Raw genomic sequence first — 21852 nt, 5'->3', positions numbered from 1 at the left:
ATAGCCAGGCGGTGGTGGTGGTGGTGGTGGTGGTGGTGGTGGTGGTGGTGGTGGTGGTGCATGCCTTTAATCCCAGCACTGGGGAGGCAGAGGCAGGCGGATCTCCATGATTTCGAGGCCAGCCTGGTCTCCAAAGCGAGTTCCAGGAAAGGTGCAAAGCTACACGAGAAACCCTGTCTTGAAAAAGACCAACCAACCAACCAACAAACAAACAAAACCAAAAAAACCAACCAACCAAACAAACAAAAAACCCATACAATAAAATCACATTTCAGCACAAATAAAATATTACCATAGTATAGTCAGTAGTTTGGCTTATTATGGGAGTTCTGTTTGGCTGTTTGTTTGTTTAAAAGTAAGTGGAGGGAGGAGCTGGGCATGGTGACAACACATGCCTTTAATCCCAGCACTCAGAGAGCAGATACCTGGAAATCTCCTGTGAGTTCAAGGCCAACCTGATCTACATAGCCAGTTCCAGGATAGCCAGGGCTATATAGCAAGAGACCCTGTGTATACACACACACACACACACACACACACACACACACACACACACACACACACGGACGGACGGACGGACGGACGGACGGACGGAAAGAAAAAGTGCAAAGAAAACTATTTCCTGGCAACAGGAAGTCTGAGTTCACTTAGCACGGGCAGCACAGACACCAGGATCTGTACACAGCCTGAGATTATCCTACCAACTCTGAGCTCCTCATACCTGTGAACCCTGTGCTGAGTCCTCAGGGACTCCCAGGGCTGCTGAGTCTGCTTGATACTGCTGCTACTTTGGGCACAATGCTTCTTTTTCACTTGGCTCTTTCCCCGTGCTAGCAGATGACTGACTCAGACCCTGTCTTCTCAGTTTGCTGTTGGCTTCTTGACTGGGAAGCCTTTATTTGTTGTCTTCTTTTTGGCTCGGTTCATTCTTTTTGTCTTTGAATTGGGAGGGAGCTTGGTAGGGTAGCGTCAGTCTTCTGACATTTGTTGGGAACTCACTTTGTACCCTGGTATGTGGTCAGTTTCAGAAATGCCCCATGAGCTGCTCAAAGAAGCAGTGTCTTGCTTCCTAAGAACAGCATTCTGTCCGCCCACCAGATGGTCCCGGATAGCTGGGTCACAGCCTCCTGCCATCGCAGTGGCGATCCTGTTTCTCTTTTGAAGTCTGGCCCTTTACTCTCTGTTCTGTGAGGCCATGGACTAATTCTGGAGTCCCCCTGTCTGTGTAAAGGAGGGATCCTGCCAGCACCAGTGAGCCACCCAGCTGCTTTCTACTCATGGCTCTCTGAATTCCTTATCCTTTTGTGAAGCCACACAGTATTTAACAGGAGCATATGTCCGAAGATGTGTATCATTAGGCAGTTTTGTCGTGCAGACACCGTGGAGTGACAGTAGCTATAGCTTCACCAGGCTGTGGCTCTCAGCTACACCACTGCTGTGCTGCTATCTGCAGCAGTGTCTGCATCTTTAGAAAGGTGTGGTGGTGCACCCCTTTAACTCCAGCACTTGGACGCAGAGGCAGGTGAGCTCTATAAGCTTAAGGGCACCCTGGCTACATAGTGAGATCCTGTCCCCAAATACCTTGCCTATGACCTTATTCTTAGCTAGGCCACTGGTTCATTTGCATTTATTATAATTACACTGTGTTTGAACATATTTTTTATTGCACTCTGTCTAGAATTTTAGGAATGAGCCATATTTTTCCTTCTTTTTGGCCCATTTTGATTATATTCCCCCAACTATCAATTGGAATTTTTCAGCTTCCATAATGGATACTTTAAAATATAGAACTTATTTATCAAAACCAAGAATTCAACTGGGTATGGCGACAAACGTCTGTAACCCTAGTACTCCAGAGACTAAGGCAGGAGGATCAGGAGTTCAAGGCCAGCCTGGACTACAGAATGAGACCTTGCTCCAAAAAATAAACAAACATCTAAAATTCATCTTCAGTTTTGACCTTCCCCAACTGTCTCAGCCGTGAACTCTCAGGACCATCACCAATGTTCACCTTTGTCCCACCTTGGTTGTCCTTGCTGCTGCTGTTCAGTCACACCACTACATGCGTACTTTCCTGATTCTGAGGGCCAGGCCATGACATTGATTTCTGTAGGCCCCAAGTTCAGGACAGCAGCCTTCTCTCTCACCAAACATACTCCACCAGGTTGGAGTCTCCTCATCCATTCTTCTGTTTTCTTTAATATGATTAGCAGAGTACAAGGTCAGCTACAAGCCAGGGCCCTCAGAAGGCAGCACAAGTGGTTCCTGCCCTCTCTCTTCTAGGATCCAGCTGCTTTTTTCATCTTTGGCCTCTTGGGCTTTGAGCATTCCTAACTACTCACAGCAGCAGTACTTGGCCATGCAGATGTTCTCTTTAATCCAGTTATCTCCTAGTTAGCACTGGTCTGTAGTCTGGAGTAGAGCAGGCCCCGTTACTGGGGCTGACAGTCTCATGGCCCTTTCCAGCTCCTTCTTGTTGGTTGGCAGGGTTACTTGTTGTATGTAGTTCAGCTTCTGAACTATCTGAAGATGTCACAGAAAAAAAGACCGACAGATGAGTTTCCTGAAAGAGTTCTGTGTGTTATCAGTTTTCCAGAACTGTCATTCAGTATCTTTGGTGACTTTCTCGGAGGTGATAGAAGGCAGCATGGCCTCAGCCTCCCCGGGCACCTGTGGTCCAGAGAGGTACCTGTTGGAGCACAGCGGTGGGTGTGGGCCTGCAGTTTCTGTTTGCGCCCTTCACTTCACCTGTTTCTTCCTATTATTTTCTCACGAGTAGTTTATTCTCATGACAGCCCTTACCTCCTGCATTAGCTGTGTCTTCTTTGCAGGACTGTCTTCAGTCAGTACTTCCAAAGTAGACGAGCATGCCAGGCTATCTGGTGCTGGCCTAGAGCTAGAGTTGTTTTATCCTTAGGAAAGCTAGACACGAGCTTTTAGTTTGTGGTCCGTCATATTTGACCAGCACCTTCTCCATCAACAGGGGCCTGCCTGGGAAGGCTCGACTGGAGCTCTGTGGATGAGTGTGTGAAAGCCCAGAAATGGCTTTCTTCCCATTTCTGAGAAGCATCCTGGTTAACCTTGGTCCTCACTGGTGTTGTTTACTACTGCTTGCCTCGGGGTCTTTTCTAGGCTGCCTTGTGTGGGTTTTTCTGTTCCTGACAATTTGTGCGCTTTCATTAGGAGGTGATGTTTTCTGTGCAAGCATAAGAACTAGTTAGGGAGACCCTGGGAAAGTTCAGAGTCAGGGTAGAGTCATGTGTGGTCCCAGGGGAAGACAGGAGGACTGATAAGAAGGTGGTCCAAGGTCACTGTGGTTACAGCCGGGGCAGCATAGAGCAGTGGTTGGCCAGTAGCAGGGGTGTGTGTGTGTCCGTGGTGAGCAGCTCCTCCTCCAACTGTTTCACAAAGTGGGCCTTGAGGATGCTCCCCAGCTCATCCTGAGGGATGGCTCTTATCCAATACCTGCATTTTTAGGTACTGCTCCATTTTCCAGAGAGCAGGAAAGATCGTGTTGTTCACTTTGGCTGTCTCCTTCCCAGCCCACCCCAAGACACAATGGCTACTCCAGTGACTATTGCCACAGTGCTCCTACTGGCCAGTGTCGTGACTCCTTTCCTGACCTTACAGTCACTATTGGATCCCCTGTCCCCTGTGCGGACATGGAGATGGTATGAGAGGGTCTCCAAGGGTGGTACTAAAGTTGCCCTTAATACTCATCAGTTCAGTGTCCCTTCAATGTCAGGCTCCTCTGTGTAGGGCCAAGTGCTGGCATAGTCACACAGGCATGGACACATGAGCATGCACTCATGTGCAGCCCACCAGCTCTGGAGATAGTGAAGAAGAGCTGGCTATGTGAGGCTATTGCTGGCACTCAGAACAGATTGCTGTTTCCGGGGCTCATTCTCCAAACAGACCCCATCAGGAGCCAGCACAGAGCGTCCTCTGTTCCAGAACTCCGTGTAGGAAGTTGGAATTGAGAACCTTCTCGCCCACTCATGACCGGAACTTTCCCACAGTGAGGAGTGGGGGGAGGAGCAATCAGCACTGGGGAGGAGGCTGGTAATCGGAGGCCCTGCTGCTGTCATGTGAGTGGCATCTGGCCTACTCCCTAGGCGTCTCAAGCCTTCGAGTGTGCTGTGACCAAGTCTGTCCTTCATTGGGAAGTGGACATACTGTGTTCTGGATGGGACCTTCCTAAAACAGGCCCTGGCTCTGAGTGCTATGTGTCCCTTATCTGCCAGCTGTCTTGACATCAACACAGGCCGTTAACTGTGGTTGCTCTCTGCTAATAAGTCAGATGGAGACCGAAAAGGCCTGCCTGCCTCCAACTCTGCCCTACATGGCAGGAAAAGTATGATAAAATGTCCAGGAAAGGGTAGCCACTATCAGGTGATGCCAGCCATTCCTACCTGTATATTGCTTCCTCTATATACCAGGCATCCATAAAGAAGATTGACAGAACCAGGCACACCCATAATAATAGCACTGGAGAGACTGAGGCTGGAGAATCAGCAGTTCAAGGCTCACCTCCAGTATATAGTGAATTTGAGACCAGGCTGGACTACATGAGACATTGTCCAAAGAAAGAAAGAAAAGCAATAATAGCAGGAAGCTGTAAGATAAAGCTACATCGTTTTTTGGTAGCTTCTATATATTCTGCAGGTCCTAAACATCAAGTCCATAATTAACCATGTAGGTACAGGAGCACAGGGACACAGTATACCAGGATGTCCCAGACACAGCAGTGTCCAGCTCTGGGACCCTTTGAGTAAGTGATTATCCCCTCCAACAGGAAACAAGATGCTGAGCTCTGGGTCTACTGCCCACTGTGACCTGTGTGAGTTGTTCTGAGGCCTGACCCTTTTTGGTATCAGCCTGGTCCTGCCTGGCAAGGTCACCCGTCCCCTGAAGGTAAAGGGAAGGTGCCAGTGGTTGGCCCTTCAGCTGTGTCAACAGTGTAAAATGGACTTTCTCAGGGCTAGTTCATTAAGTAGCCAAGCCTTGGCATCACTGGAAGATGTCTCCCTAGTATTTCCTTAATAAATATTTTGATGGAATCCATCAGAAGAGTTGGGTACTTCTGACAGGACACAGTACTTCTTTCCTATCTCGCAGCAGCTGTGAAAAGGGCAAAGAGCAGTGTCATGTCCATGGCCTAGTGCAGATGCTTGTATACCTCCATACCTCAGCCCCACAGGAAGAGTCCAGGCCTAAGGAGCCGGGCCAGCTGGGATCCCCAAGGAGACAAACAAGAATGGAATGAGCATAGATACCATTGGGACACTAATACAAACCAAAACGCATCACTCTGTTGAAAATAGAATTTAAAAATCAACGCAGAAGGTATAAACAATGTAAAACTGTACAGAAAAGAACAGACAGTCCTGTGAAAGCAGCCTGTGTGCGAGAGGACATTCCATCCGGAAAGCAAAGGTGCACAATGGCTTACAAAACTCCTGTCTTCTTTCTTGTTATCATGTGTGTATTCTGCTTTTGTTTTACCTGTGTTTGTCTTGTGTGGGTGTGAGTATGCATGCACCATGGTGCACATGTGAAGGTCAAGACACTGTTTATGGGAGTAGGTTGTCTCCTTCCACTATTGGGAGTACAGAGACTGAACTCTGAACTCATGTCAAGCTTGGCAGCAGGTGCCTTACCCACTGAACTATTTCTCTGGGCCTTGTTTTTGTTTTTGTAAGCCAGATCTTGCCAGCTAACCCAGGCTGATCTGGAGTTAAGCTCTTCCCACTTTTGCCCCCTAAACATGGGATTATTGATGTGCATCACCATGCCTGGTTCTTTTCTACTTCTTGTTCTTTGAAGGGGATTTTTCTTTTTCTCTTCTCTTTGGGCTAAGTGGGTCTCTGGCAGAGACCCAATCAGAACTGGAGTGATGTGTTCAGCTAATAGCATCATGGTCCTTGTTGAACTCAGGCCCAACAGTGGCCATTCAAATGTGTGGCCAGTTATTACTGTTGTCAGAAATCCTGATACATGGCTCTGGCTATAGTCTTCATGCTTGAGTGTGGTCTGAGTTCCTCCTTTCCCCTTCTCAGAAAAGTTTTAAGAGCTGATCCTAGAAAACACACACACACACACACACACACACACACACACACACACACACACAGAGAGAGGGGAGGGGAGAGGGGGAGAGAGACTATGAGACAGACAGGCAGACTAACAGACTGGTCCTGAAGCTAGATACAGTAATTTATTCCTATAGTCCCATCACAGAGTACTGAGGCAAGAGGATTCCTATAGGATCAAGGTCAGCCTGGACTCTGTAGAGTGAGACCTTTTCTCAAACAAAAACAACAACAAAAACATGCAACAAAAGTAAGAAAAAGGCTGGTCTTGGCTGACTGTCATGTTCCTGTAGTTTGTAACTGGTTGATTCTGAGGAGAGCGGTCATGGAGAACAGCTACAGGAAGCTGGGAGCACTTGCTTACTGGGCTGCTCTGTGCTCAAGTGGGTTGCCAGCATCGGCATTGGAGAATGAGGCATTGTGTGCCCAGCACACAGTTGTGCTTTCAGAATGTGAACTGTGAACCAGTTCTTTGTGCGGGACTTGGAAAGCTCCCTACAGATGGCCTTGGGAGTGGACCTCAGGCCTTCTGGAAATGCTGGGTAACCAAAGACATATTCATTCTAATTCTTCCTTGAAACTCACTGAAATGAACAAAAAGGGTGAAAAGCCAGGAACAAGACCTCCTCTTCAGTGAATCTGAGAGCAGCCATAGACCAAAGAGGATGTCAGCCAGATGGAGACGAGCTGCAGTCAGTGTAGTCCCGAAAAGCCAGGCTCTTGAGGAGCAGGAGTGATCTTAAGGAATGCTGTTGGAGAGCGAGCATTTGCTTAGAATGGGGTCTGTGGTTCATTTGGAGCCTTGTAAAAGGACACTGGAGCGTCTGGGGAGGAATAAGACCGAGTGTCCCTGCTCCGTAAGATCCATACTCTCAGGACGAGATCAGGAAGGAGAGGGAAAGAACGTAGCTGTGGAGCTGCACGCGTTTTCTCTAGACCAGTGCCGCTGTCCTCCCTCCCTCCCTCCCCAAGTGGGCCACGTGCACAGTCACTAGCCGATACACTGGGCTTGCCCAGGCAGTCAGTGCCTTAAACTCCCAGCAGATGATTGGCTCGGCTAAGAGGAAACTTTCTATGGCTCATTTCCTTGCCTTAGCTGCTCAGAAATCTTCTGGAGGCAAAGCTGGAGAAATACGCTGCTCAGTGATTAAGAGCACCGTGTTTCCCGAGGACAGTGTGATTCACAACTGTCCCAGTGGATCCAACCCCCTCTCCTGGCCTCCAAGGGCAGGCACCAGGCTTATGTATGTGTGGTGCACAGACATACTTGTAGGAAAAACACCCATCCACATTACTGAGAGAAAGAAAGAAGCATCCTGGAGGCCGTCTTCCCTGAACTGCCAGGGAAAGAACTTCTTGACCGTCCTTGAGGTGTGGCTGGGTGGTAGATTTGGAGTCTCAAACTGCCAGTGACACACAGCCTGACCCGAACCATGACAAAACAGAGCCTTGAGGTGAGGGTCGTGAGAACCTGCCGGGGGTTTCTTTTGCGCCTTCATAGTCTGAGTGAACCTTTGGTCACTGCTGCCCTGAGTTGGGCCTTTGTCGCGAATGACTACAGTATAGGCTAATTCCAGAAACTTAACTTCCAGGCAGAGCCTGTGAGAAGGTTTGGTAAAAGATGGTTCTGGGGCTGGAGAGGTGGCTCAGAGGTTAAGAGCACTGACTGGTCTTCCAGAGGTCCTGAGTTCAATTCCCAGCAACCACATTACATCTCACATCCATCTGTAATGAGATCTGGCGCCCTCTTCTTTATACATAATAAATAAATAAATCTTAAACTTAAAAAAAAAAAAAAAGATGGTTCTGAACAGCATCTAATTTGGGGCCACCTTAGGTCAATCCTGCTCCTTCCTCATTTAGGAGGCCCTATAGAAGTTGAGGTGTGGTCCAGCGGTAGAGTATTGTTCAGCATATATATGGCTCTGGATTCCATCTCCAGGACTGCGAATAATAGTAATAAATAAAAGAGATAATTCAGAACAAAGGGTACTCTTGTGTAGACACTGAGGGAAGGAGAAGAGAAAGAACCCAGCTAAAGAAAAATCTAGAGTTAACTCAAGAAACAAAGGAATTTTACATGGAGCCCTCTATGTGTACTAAAACCTTACAAAAGTCAAATCTATAACGGAAAGGAAATGCTCAAACAGTGTCAGTAGACAAGTGAGCTGGGAGCTGAGGAAAGTAGACAGTAGACTACAGCAGGGACCCTCCATTTGTAGAAACGAGAGGAATAGTAGTCCCTGGAGAACAGGCTTTTGGAAAAGCATGCTATGTGGAGAGAAGTAAGAGTCTGGGGACAAAGCAGAAGGGCCAGGACAGCAGAGGCTGATAGCTGTGGCTCCTGTCCAGATGTAGAGAAGAAATAGTCCCATGACGTAAGGGAAGATGAAAGCAAGAGCGGGCTGATGGCGTCTTATGCTGTTCTGTTGCTGCGGAGAGACACCAGGACTGAGGCAGCCTAGGAAAAGGAAGCACTTCATTCTGGGACTTGCTTACAGTTTCAGAGGCTTAGTCCATCATGGCAGGAAGCAGACAAGCATGCCATCAGAGCAGGAACTGAGAACTGCAGGTAGAGAGGGTAGGTCTGGTGTGGCCTTTGGAAACCTCAAAGCCCACCCCTAGTGGCACACCTCCTCCAGCAAGACCACGCCTTCTAATCCTTCCCAGTTCACCAACTGGGTACTAAGCATGCCAATCATGAACCTACGAGGGCCGTTCTCATTCAGATCACCACAGAAGGTGTAAGTATGTGTGTTGAAAAGAGCAGGACCGAGATGATCATGTGGTTTTTTCCTTTCAGTTTGTTTTTATGTTGGATTACATTGACAGATTTTTGTATGTTGAAAAGTCCCTTCATGTCTGGGATGAAGCCTACTTGGTCATGGTGGATAATCTTTTTGATGTGTTCTTAGATTCAGTTTGCCAGTATTTTACTGAGTATTTTTGCATCGATGTTCATAAGTGAAATTGGTCTGTAAATTATCTTTGTTAGGTCTTTGTGCGGTTTGGGTAGCAGGGTGACTGTGGCCTCATAGAATGAGTTTGGCAGTGTTCCTTCTGATTCTATTTTGTGGAAGAGTTTGAAGAGTATTGGTATTAGCTCTTCTTTGAAGGTCTGGTAGAATTCTGTGCTGAAACCATCTGGCCCTGGGTTTTTTTTGCTTGGGAGACTTAATGACTGTTTCCTTAGGGGTTATTGGTCTATTTCAATTGTTTATCTGAAGTATGACCTGATGATTCTCTGTATTTCCTTGGAGTCTGTTGTTATGTTCCCCTTTTCATTTCTGATTTTGTTGATTTGGTTGTTCTCTCTTTGCCTTTTAGTTTGGATAAGGATTTATCTATTTTGTTGATTTTCTTGAAGAACTAACTCTGTTTCATTGATTCTTTGTATTGTTCTCTTTGTTCCTATTTTATTGATTTCAGTCCTCAGTTTGACTATTTCCTGCCATCTACTCATCTTAGGTGTGTCTACTTCCTTTTGCTCTAGAGCTTTCAGGTGTGCTGTTAAGTCACTAGTATGAGATCTCTCCAACGTCTTCATAAAGACACTTAGTGCTGTGAACTTTCCTCTTAGCACCGCTTTGATTGTGTCCTGTAAGTTTGGGTATGTTGTGCCAGAGATAACCTGTGGTAATTGTTCTCTCCTTTTACCATGTGGGTTTCTGGGATTGACCTTAGGTCATCAGACTTGGAGGCTTTTCTTTTCTTTTCTTTTTTAAACCCACTGAGCTATCTTATACAGCTTTAGGCTGTAAATTCTGAGACTGAGAAACTAAAAGCTGTGGTTACAGAAGAGAACATGATTTAAAATGATGATATGAAAGCAATAAATTGGCATTTGAAAGGAATGGAAATATAAATTCTCTGTCCTCAGTTCTCAAAAACAGATATTCATAGATAAATATCTAAAGGGAATAAAATGAAAGGCTAAGTTTTAATCATTTTAACTTTGAGAAAAAAACTGCTTAGTATGATCTTGTTAATTCTGAATTTGCCTGTTGCAATTAGATAAGAAATAGCAATTATGGTTATAAGTATACGTGAGCCCTGGACCTGAGTGATATTTTCCATGGGAATGTGTGTCAGCTGCTATGTGTGCACATTGGGACTAGAGAGTCAGGCACAACAATGGCAGATGGATAGGGGGTCTTACAGTTACCGTGAGAGACATGGGAGATGTCAGCAGGGGAGGACTCTGTATTGATCCATGTGGCAGCAGAATGTAGATACAGATCACTGTGATTAGAACTGGTTTTAGTAGTGTGGGTATGCCCAGGCCAACATAAATTTCATGGCTTTCCTGGGGAGATCCAAAAAGACCTGCTCCCAGACAATTTCTTCTTTTTATGTTTTATCTTTTTAAAGATTTATTTTAGTGTGAGTGTGTGTGTGTGTGTGTGTGTGTGTGTGTGTGTGTTCACAAAGGTTAAAAGAGGGTGTGAGATCCCCGAAGGTGAAGTTACAGACATTTATGAGCTGTCCAACATAAGTGCTAAGGTCAGCCTGATTTCAGGTCAGCCTGGGCTATATATAGTGAGACTTTGTCTCAACAACAACAACAACCCCCCCCCCCCCAAAAAAAAAAAACCCAGAAAAGTCTGGAAAACTAGCTGTTATTGGATAACATATATAATCCATGACTCAAAGAGAAAATATAAATTAGAAAGCTTTTTTAAAAAAGATTTATTTTTACTTCATGCATATCACTGTTTTTCTTGCATGTCTGTCTGTGCACCCATGTGCATGCTTGGTGCCACATAGGCCATAAAAGTATGTTGTATCTTGCGAGCTGGAGTTATAGTCTGTTGTGAGCTGCTATGTGGGTGCAGGGAACTGAACCCAGGTCCTCTCAAAGAGCAGCCAATGCTCTTAGGCACTGAGCCATCTCTCCAGCCCCAGAAAGTTTTCTTTTTGACTGGAATGAAAATATAGCATGTCCACATTGGTAGGATGTCCTGAGCTATGAAAGCTATTTAGGAGAGAAGTTTTAATACTACACATCCAAACTGAAGTGAGTATGTGTGTTGAGACAGGGCTATGGAGTAAATGCTGGCCTCATACTCTCTGTGTAACCAAAACTATCCTTGGACTCCTGATCTTCCCACTTCTACCTCCTTAATACTGGGATTGCAGGTGTCCACCCAAATGCCCAGCTTGGATTTTTTTTATTTTAAAATTTGTTTTTATTTGATGTGTATGGGTGTTTTTGCTTGCTTGTGTGCCTGAGGTCAGAAGAGGTCATCAGATTCTCTTGGAACTCAAGTGAGAGACAGTTGTTAGCCTCCATGTAGATGATGTGAATTGAACCCAGGTCCTCTGTAAGAGCAATCGGTGTTCTTAACCATTGGTCCATGTCTCTAGTGCCTGGACTTTTTTTAAAAGGCACAAATTATTAAACTCTATTTCCATATTAAGAAACTAGAAGGGGCTGGAGAGATGGCTCAGCGGTTAAGAGCATTGGCTGCTCTTGCAGGGGACCTAGGTTCAGTTCCCAGCACCCACATGATAACTCACAACTGTCTGTAACTACAGTTCCAGGGGATCCCAATGCCTTCTGACCAAGTTTTTGCACAGGCAGAACAATTATAAACATAAAACAAAACTTGAAGATCTAAAAATGTTTTGTTTTTTTAAAAAAAACTACAAGAATGACAGCAGGCACAGGTGGTGGCACATGCCTTTAATCCCAGCACTTGGGAACAGAAGCAAACAGATCTCTGAGTTTGATGCCAGTCTGGGGTATATAGACAGACCCTGACTAAGGGGAGGAGGAGGGGAGAAAGGAGAGGGAAGGAAGGAAGAAAACAAGCTAAAATAAAAAAATCAAAAGAAACAAAATAAAATGATATTAAAACAAGAAAAAAGTTTAAAAACTGTTTTATAATCAATAAAATCAGTCCATTTCTAGCAAGATGGATTAGAGAAGACCAGAAAAACTATAATTTTTCAATACTAAAGCTGACATTGATATTTATGATGCATAACACAGAGTGTGTGAATCATAATAACAAAGAGATTGTGTAGCAACTTGATACCAATAATGTTGGTATCTTTTAGGAAGTAGGTAAGTCCCTTGAAAGGCATGAACCATTAGCACTTACTTGAAAAGGATTTTTGAAATGTGCTTAGGAAGGGCTACCAGTATGGCCCAGTGGGTAAAACACTTTCCACTGAGCTTAATGACCTGAGTATAATCCCCAGAATTCATGTGAAGAGAGAGAACCAACTCCTGCGGGGTGTCCTCTGACCTTCACACACCTGTCATGGTACATGTGGCACACATAGAAATGTCAAAAAACATTTTAAAGCACTTAGTTCTTATTCTGTATAGTCTGAAGAACTGTCTACAATAGCCATACTTTTGGTTTTAAATGAATGTATTAAGTACATAGCAAATAAAAATAAATAACAAGAGACAGACAACAAAATATCACATCAGATGTTCAAACATCCATTAGAAATGGACTGGGGAAGTCCCATCGAGACTGTCAGCTGCAGTCCCAGGCAGAACATGGCTCCATCTCTCTAACCCCCATGAGGCTTCTAAGTGAAAAACACATGTCAGCAGAAAGGGCAGCAAATCAGGTGCTCACAGCATCCTGCAGATACTGACTGGGGAAGTCAAGACAATCAGCTGGAGCTCCTGATTGCACTTTCTCTGTGGATGAGCTCTGTATGACCAAACTTTTGGTATCTCTTTCCCACAGTAGGTACTTCTATATCATGAGATTAAACGATAGTAACATGAGTTGGATGGGATTTACTTTTTAGGTGTTGTTTTTGTTGTTGGCCTTGAACTCATGGAGATCTGTCTGCCTCTGCCTCACAAGTGCTGAGAGTAAACATATATACCACCGTGCCCAGCTTTAGCACTTTTAGGGATACTGTGTTTTTACTCCTGAGCCGTTTCATAGTTCTCTTCTTATCACAGACTTTGGAGGAGTCAGCCTATTCTAACAAAGGAGCCTAGAGACACTGAGACAAAATGCTTCATCTGAGGTGTCAGGGAGGCAACCCCACTTCCAGATCAAGCTTATCAGTGAGCTCAAATAACACATGACAGTTTGCCAATATAATGTACATTATAGTTCTGTATTAAATAAATTAAATCTGTAGTTGAAAGCTTTCCCACAAAGAAAAACATACCCATGTGCCTGCGATGCACATTCTACTGAGGGAAAGATGGTAGCAGTCTATACATACTCTTCCAAGAAAACTGATGTGGGGTTGGGGATTTAGCTCAGTGGTGGAGCGCTCGCCTAGCAAGCGCAAGGCCCCGGGTTCGATCCTCAGCTCCAAAAAGAAAAAAGAAAAAAAAAAACTGATGTGAAGTAATTCCTCCCAGTTCATTAGGCCAGTGCCATTCCTATACAACTGTCTGCTATGTGGCAGTATTCCGGGCAGCTGGGAGCAAACATCTACAGAGACAAGTCTGTTTTTGTTTTTCTTTTTTTTAAAGATTTATTTATTCATTATGTATACTCTCATTACAGATGGTTGTGAGCCACCATGTGGTTACTGGGAATTGAACTCAGGACCTCTGGAAGAGCAGTCAGTGCTCTTAACCTCTGAGCCATCTCTCCAGCCCCCAGAGACAAGTCTGAACCTAGGCAACTTGCCTCTGTTTCTTTCAGGTGGCTTAACTGGTCTGAGAGTGGCTCTCATTGGTCCTTACACTTGCTGAGGGAGGGTCCTAGTGTAGCTGGTCAGTTTCAGGGACTTTCTGAAGCCTCTTGAGTTGTGTGCTCTCTGAGCTTAAGCAGCTTCCCTGTAGGATGGAATGGTTCATCTCCCTTTAGAACATCCTGTGTCTTAACCAGCCTCCCTCCAAGATGGAGGTTATTCTAGGAGAAAATTGTTACAAAACTACCCAAATACAGAAATGACAAGAAGAGAATATATTATAGGCCGTTGACCTTCATAAACATAGATGTAAAAATTCTTGACAAAAGTTTAGGCAGATGAATTCAAGAATATATAAAATGGAAGAATATACATCATAGCTACTTAGGCTTATACAAGGAATGATGTGTTTAGTTTAATAGGAATTTATTGATGGAGCCCTGGAGAGATGGCTCAGTGGTTAAGAGCACTTGTGCAATCATGAGAACCAGAGTTCAGGTCCCAGTACTCAGACAACAAGCCAGGCATACCACACACCTGTAACCCCAGCTTAGAAGTGCATAAAGACAAGAGCAGAGCAGAGGCTTGCTGGCTTCCAGTCTAGCAGAAGAAATGTGAGCTCCATGTTCAGAGACCATGCCTCAGAGGAGTAGGTGGAGAATGATGGAGGAGGATACCAAATGTTCTTTTCTGACCTCTCCATTCATATAGAGGTGCATAAATTGATGGAATTCAATTGTTATCCTGAAATAATAATATCAATAAACAAAAATGTTTTACAAAACCCACTATTGTTTCCTGATTCAAAAAGTAACCATATTCAAGGGAATATCTTCAACCTAGCACATGGGATTGATAAGGAACCAACAGCTGACCTAGAGAGAGAGAGAGAGAGAGAGAGAGAGAGAGAGAGAGAGAGAGAGAGAGAAGGATCTTTCTTTGTAGCCTAAGTTTACCAGGAGCTCATAATTCTCCTCCGGCTCCTACCTGCAAGGTGCTAAGATTTTATATATATATAACACCATGCACAGTGGATACTGACTTTCTTTTTTGTATATGTGTGTGCATGCCTCAGTGAGCATGTGAAGGTCAAAGGGCAGCTTGAAGTGTTAGTGCATACCTTCCACTGTGTTGAAATGGTCTATCTCTTGGTCACTGCATATGCCAGGCAGCTGGCCCTTGAGCCTCTAAAGATTCTCCTGCCTCTGTCTCCCACCTCACCATAGGAACGCTTGGATTTTCATGTAATAACCTCTGGTTTCTGGGAGCAGCATTCTTCATTCATACAGGGTGCCTCCCTCCAAACTCTCTTTTTGAAAACTATCTATTTTAAATTAGCTTACATGGTAGTAGATTACCATAAGGCCTTTCCATACATCCTTAGTCTTGGTTAACCCTCCCCCAGAGCCCTCTCCTATTCCTTAGTCCCTTGCCTAATTCATGCTTAGACCTTTCCATCTCCTATATTTCCCCACCTACTCTAATATGTGTGTTCTACACCCCCCACTCCAGGCTTCTCATTGGGCCCTTTTGGCTTCTTGACCTCTACAGGCACTCCAAATTAAACATACAAGTCCAAAAATTCAAAGCTGGGGTTTTCATATGAGAACATATAGCATATGTCTTTCTGAGACAGGACTACCTATCTCAGTATATTTTTAGTTCTATCCTTTCTTTTACAGACTTCATATTTCTTTTTTTTTTTAATTTATTTATTTTATTTCATGTGCATTGGTGTTTTACTTGCACTGGAGTTACAGACAGTTGTAAGCTGCCATGTGGGTGCTGGGAATTGAACCCGGGTCCTCTGGAAGAACAATCAGTGCTCTTAACCGCTGAGCCATCTCTCTAGCCCCCCCCCCTTTTTTTTAAAGATTTGTTTATTTGTGTATAGTGTTCTGCCTGCATGTATGGCTGCAGGCCAGAAGAGGGCACTAGATCTCATTACAGATGATTGTGAGCCACCATGTGGTTGCTGGGAATTGAGCTCAGGACCTCAGGAAGAACAGTCGGTGCTCTTAACCGCTGAGACATCTTTCCAGCCCCAAACTTCATATTTCTTTACAACTGAGTAAATGTCATCGCATTCCACAGGGTACCACATTTTCATGATCCGTATTTGGTTATCCAAAAGATATATAGGCTGATTGTGTTTTCTAGAGCGACAGTGAACGTGGACTTGCAAGTATCTCTGTAGTAGGATATAGAGCCCTTTGGGTCTGTGCCCAGGTGTGATGTAACTGGGTCCTTTGGTAGTTGTACTTTTAGCTTTTTGAGAAACCTCCACAATGATTTTCAAAGCAGCTGCACCAGTTTAAATCCTCACCGACTGTGGATGAGCATTACTCTTTTCCTACATTCTCACCTGCATTTGTTGACTCCTGTTTTCTCCATGACAGCATTCTAAGATCAGATAGAATCTCAAGGTATTATTGTAGTCAGAAGTTTCTCGGTCCCATCTGATCTTGCCTGGGCCACAGCCATTTTGTAATAATCATTCAGAAGCTTAATATTAATTACAAACTGTTCGGTCTATGGCTCAGGCTTATTGCTAGCTAGCCCTGGCATCTTAAATTAATCCATTCCTATTAATCTATATTTTATCATGTGGTCGTGGTGTTACCAGTCTGCTGTTATCTTGTTCCTTGGGCAGCTGGATGGCTTCTGCCCTGATTCTACTCTTCTTCCCTCTGTCTCTCTGCTTGGATTTCTCACCTGGCTCTATCCTGCCTTGCCATAGACCAAAACAGCTTTATTTATTAAATAATGAAAGTAACATATATTCACAGCATACAGAAAGAGCATCCCAAGGCATATTACCAATTTGCATTTCTCTGATAGATAAGGATGTTGAACACCTGTGAAAAACTGTTTACTAACAATTTGTATTTCTGTGGCTGGAGAGATGACCCAGATGTTAATAGTAATTTGCTCATTTGCCAGAAGACTTGAGTTTGGTTCCCAATACCCATGTCAGGTGCCATACAACCATCTGTAACTCCGTCTCTAGGAGAGACAACACCTCTGTCCTCCACAGGCATCTGTACTCACATGCACACACATAAAATTTTAAATATAAAAATAAATATTAAGGTGGTAGTGGTGCACACCTTTAATCCCAGCACTTGGGAACAGAGGCAGGTGGATCTCTGTGAGTTCAAGGCCAGCCTGGTCTGCAGAGTGAGATCCAGGACAGGCACCAAAGCTACACAGAGAAACCCTGTCTTGAAAAAAAAAAAAAAAAAAACAAAAAAAAAAACAAAAAAAAAAAAAGGAGAAAGTTGTTAGCTATTCACATATCTTGAAGTGTTTTCCTACTTTTTTTTCTCTAGCAGTTTGAGTTTCAGGTCTTACGTTATGTTGACATCTTTGATCCATTTAGAGTTGGTTTTTGTGCAAAGTGAAAGAAAGATCTTATTTCATTCATATGTATCTAGCTTTCCCAATACTATTTGTTAAAGATATTCTTTTCTCCTATCTGTGCTTGGATATCCTCATCTAAAATTGATGAGTGTAGTTGCATGGCCTTGTATCAGGGTCCTTAATTCTGTTCCATTGATCTCTGTGTGTGTCTGGGTTTTTCGTTTTTGTGTTTGTTAGCCCCATGCTGGTTTGATTACTACAGCTCTTTAGGAGAACTTGAAATCAAGTGTGGTGATCTTCCAGCAGTGTCCTTTTGTTTAGGACTGCTTTGGCTATCTGAATTCTTCTGTGCTTATGGATTTTAATATTGTTTTCTGTGTGTTGAGATGAGAATGGTGTTGGTATTTTAATGGGGATTGCATTGAATGTGCGTTGCTTTTATAGATGGGCATTTTCACAATAGTCTTCTGGTTCATGAGCACGGATTTTCGTCCGCTGTCTAGTGTGTTTCTCGTCTCCTTCAGTGTATCAAACGTTTCATGTTAGAGGTTTTTCCTCTTCCTTAATGTAGGGTTATTTCAAGGTTTTGTTTGATTTAAGGCTGTTGTGAATAGAATTGTTTCCCTTGGAGCTAGAGAGATGGCTCAGAGGTTAAGAGCACTGACTGCTCTTCCAGAGGTCCTGAGTTCAATTCCCAGCAACCACATGGTGGCTCACAACCATCTGCAATGAGATCTGGTGCCCTCTTCTGTGTACATAATAAATAAATAAATAAACAAACAAATCTTTTTTTTTTTTTTTTAAAAAAAAGGATTGTTTCCCTTACTTCTCTCCTGGTGTATTTGTCATTGGTTAGGACGGCTGTTGATGCTTATGTCAGCTTTGTGCACTGCTACTTTACTGAAGGTTTTATCATTCTCAGTGTCTTCAGGGTCTCCTGTGTAGACTCAGACCATCTGCAGATAAGGATGCTTTGACTTCTTTCCTTCCTACCTATGTCCCTTTACTTCTCTCGTCTCACTGCTTTTTAACTGTCGTTTCCGGTACTATATTGAATGTAAGTGGAGGAAATGTATTTTCTTGCTCTTGATTTTAATGTAAAAACTTTGACTTTTCACTTATTAATGTAGTGTTGGCTATAGGGTTGTTGTATAGAGCCTTTATTTATGTTGAAATATGTCCTTCTTTTATGAGTTTCTTCAGGACTTCTATCAAGAAAAAATGTTGGCATTTTTATCAAAAGCCTTTTCTCCATCTATGATCATGATCATATGATTTATGTCCTTGATCATGTATGTAATTTATAACATTTATTGATTTGCATCTATTGGGTAATCCCAGCCTCTCTGGAATAAAGCAACTTTATATAAAGAATGATCTTTTTGATGTGTTCTTTACCATGTTCTGAGCATCTTGGGTCTCAGAAACCTGACCGGGGCTCTGAGAGAATGAAGAAAGGAAAGATACACAGATACATGTATAAAAACCTGAGATCAGGAGGCCAACCGTGTGCCACAATGCAAAATTTCAGCCTGTTTTCCGTGTCCAGCCCAGTGGGGAGGAGTTAGCCAGTCCCCATAGGCAGTGTCTGCAGACATGGGGCTGTAAACACCTGGAGGAGTGACCTGGGCCTGCTAGTGTTTGCACACACTTGATCAGTCGTCCATAAACTCATACTGAACCAGAGGAAGGCTTTCCCATTGCAGCTTGACCCACGGAAGGCATTTGTCCTTGACGTGGCTGTGCCCATGGCAACAGCACTCATTCACTCAGAACTTTATCCATTCTTTACATGTTCCATCAGGGCTTTCTCCACTCCCCACAGTTCTTGAATTCAGTTTGCAAGTATTTTTGTTGAGAATATTTGCATCTCTGCTCACCAGGGAAGTGGTCTATAATTTCTTTTATTGGTGGTGTTGATATTGTGTCAGGTTATGCCAGCTTTGTAAAAAGAGTTGGTTGTATTCTATTCTTCCTTTTCCTGTGTTATAGATTGCTGTGGTGGTGACAGTGTAGTGGTGAGCACAGCTGCCTTGCTAGCTTAAGAAATAATCCGAGAAGCATAGCTAGTTTTCCTTGAAGATCTGGTAAAACTCCCCCAGTGAATCTTTCTGGGCATGAGCTTTTTTAGTTCAGAGATTTTTAATCTTTTTAATTAATTAATTAAATTTACTTATTATGTGTAAGGGGTTTGCCTGCATGTGTGTATAGCACGTGTAGTTCCCACTGAGGCCAGAGAAAGGCAGTGAGTCCCTTGCAGCTAAAGCTGCAGATGGTTGCTAGCCACTATGTTGCTACCGGGAATCAAGCCAGGGTGCTCTCAACCACTGGGCCATCTCTTCAGATCCTTGCTTTTGCTAGATCTATTTAAATTGCTTATCTCGTCTCAGTTTAAATGTGTTAGGTCATATACCTAGAAATGCATACTTGTGTTTTCTTTTTAGATTTCCAGTTTAGTAAAATGTGTTTTTAAGGAATGACCTAATGATTTTCTGAATTTCATTGTTCTCTGTCATAATGGTTCCCTTTTCTTTTCCTTCTCCCTCCCTCCCTTTCCTTTCCTTCTTTCTTTCTTTCTTTCTTTCCTTCTTTCCTTCCTTCCATCCATCCATCCATCCATCCATCCATCCATCCATCCATCCATCCATCCAAATGTTTGGATTATAGCATGTGCTACGTCTCCAGGCTTACCTGGTACTTTGAATCTCTAATTTCTTCTTAAATTAGTGGTTAGTATCCATGGACTGTCTTGGATGTGAAGGAGGGCCTAATCCTAATGCCATCTGGGAGGTGGTGGAGAGTAAGGAGACAGAGCCCCAGTGATACTCTGCTCACAGGGCTGTAGGCTTTGGTGTGGTGTGTGTGTGTGTGTAGAGAAAGGTGAAAGCAGCTACCTATAGCTCTGTGGGCTTCCCCAGCCAGCACCATGGACGCAGTGCCTTGCCTGGAGACAGCAGGCAACCCCTGGTCCCGCCTGGCACTGTCTGGTCCAGAGCCTGTTGGTTCTGATTCTAGTAGCAGCAACTGCTTCTGAACTTTATGGAAGGAAACCCCAGTGTGTCCTGGGGAATTGGAGTGTCTGTTGGGACAGTACTGCTGACATTGTCACAGTGGCCTCTGTGAACAATTGCAGCCTCCATGCTAAGGATGCCTTGGGTCAGGTAGATGCATGTGTTCTTTAGGGAATACTGTTGAGCCACCATCTGGAGTCGGTAACCCTTCAGACCTAGCAGTAGAATGTAAGTGCTCTTTTCCTTGTCCTTGCCAGAACTTAGTAGTTTTCTCTTCCCTGTTTTAGTAAGTTTGCTGGATGCTTTCTATCATATTATGCCTTTAATGAGCACTTCTCTGAAGAATGAAACTGAGCCATTTCCATAATTGCTGTCTACTTTCTGCTGCATTATCTACATTAGCTATCCTTCTTTTTCTCTTCATCTGTAGAGTTTTTTGTATGTTTAGTGTGCCATACCTGTGGATGTTCTGTGTAGCAAATGCTTCTCATTTTGAGTTAGCCTTTTCCCTGCCTCTCTCTCTCTCTCTCTCTCCCTCTCTCTTTCTCCCTCCCTCCCTCCCTCCCCCCCCCACTCCCTCCCTATCTCCCTCCCTCCCTATTTCCCTCTCTCTCTCCTTCTCTCTGTAGGATCTCACTTTGTAGTCCTGGCTGGCCTGGAACTCACTATGTAGACTGGGTGTCCTCTAACTCACAGAGATCTGCCTGTCTCTGTCTCCTGAGTGCTAAGATTAAGGCATGGGCCAACATACAAGCTCTTGGTTTCTTGATAAATAGGTATTCTCAGTCTCAACTTTATTATAGTCCAATTCACTATTTTTCCCTTTGTGAACTGGCTTTGTGACTGTCTCGGAGATTGTCCTCTCTGTAAAACCAAGTTTTCTCCTAAAAGCTCATTTTTTGTTTTTTCAGCATGCTCATGTACAGCATGGACTGCTTTATGTCTTGAATGAGCATAGGGTCAAGGGTCCCTTTCCAAGTGCATCTCTAGTCAGCACAGGGTGTCTATGAGAGAGCCTGTTCACTGTCACAGGAAATCTGTGTGTGCCTCATATGTCAGAGCCCTGCTCTGCATGGGGCATAGCCTGTGTTTTGTGTATATTATGCTCACCTTGCATCTCCACAACAACTTCCCTGTATGGGTGGCACCCTGAGCTAGGGGTCCAGATGTCAGAGCATCCACAAGTGAGCCTGGGTAGTCCAGTGCATCCTCTGGCTTTGCAGTTCTTGAGGTCATGTGCACCTACCCTGGCCCAAATGGAGTCTCAGCAGTGGGAGTTGGCCGGCAGGTACTCTATGTATAAGAAGATGGCCTGGTGCCGAGAGCACTTCCCCGGAGTGGCCTCCCTGGGGAGTTTTGAGGATTGGGGATGGCCTTCCATTTGAGCCGGCTTCCTGCTGTAATCCTTGTTTGTGGTGTGGGCTATCACTGGATACCCGAACTGTCCATCAGTGCTTAGCCACTTCTTTTCTTTCTAGTGTGGCTTCTTCCGGTCTGATGCTGGAGGAGGAGGCAACCTGATGGTCCTCTGACAACTGTTCACCTCAGCACTAAGGAAGCAGATGGCAATGTCACAGACACAGGATTATGAATGCAGAAGCCACCATGTCGACGAGCAGGAGCCCAGGATTCCAGGGTCGAGCACCAGGTAAGGAGGCAGTGTCCACTCCTGATGAACTGTTCAGGCCTTGGGACAATGGGAGGGGACAGCCCTTCACAGCAAAGGTAGTGTGGTTCCAGGGCTCTTGGCACAGCCC

The 21852-nt window shown here is 44.3% G+C and overlaps 1 protein-coding gene across 7 annotated transcripts in view; it reads left to right on the top strand.

Moving 5' to 3' along the window:
• Positions 1–21852, top strand: part of Arhgap39 (Rho GTPase activating protein 39) — a 114204-nt gene that overhangs the window by 38908 nt on the left and 53444 nt on the right. For all 7 annotated transcript variants that reach the window (XM_036208500.1, XM_036208497.1, XM_036208494.1 and 4 more), the window contains one exon: positions 21574–21743. In XM_036208500.1, coding sequence (XP_036064393.1) covers positions 21658–21743 — 86 coding nt within the window. In that variant the 5' untranslated portion in view covers positions 21574–21657. The remainder of the gene's footprint in view (positions 1–21573; positions 21744–21852) is intronic.

The sequence above is a fragment of the Onychomys torridus genome, chromosome 16 (assembly GCF_903995425.1).
Source record: "Onychomys torridus chromosome 16, mOncTor1.1, whole genome shotgun sequence".
Lineage (NCBI taxonomy): Eukaryota > Metazoa > Chordata > Mammalia > Rodentia > Cricetidae > Onychomys > Onychomys torridus.
Note: the sequence above shows the minus strand (reverse complement) of the source record. Positions and strands in the feature narration are given on the sequence as shown.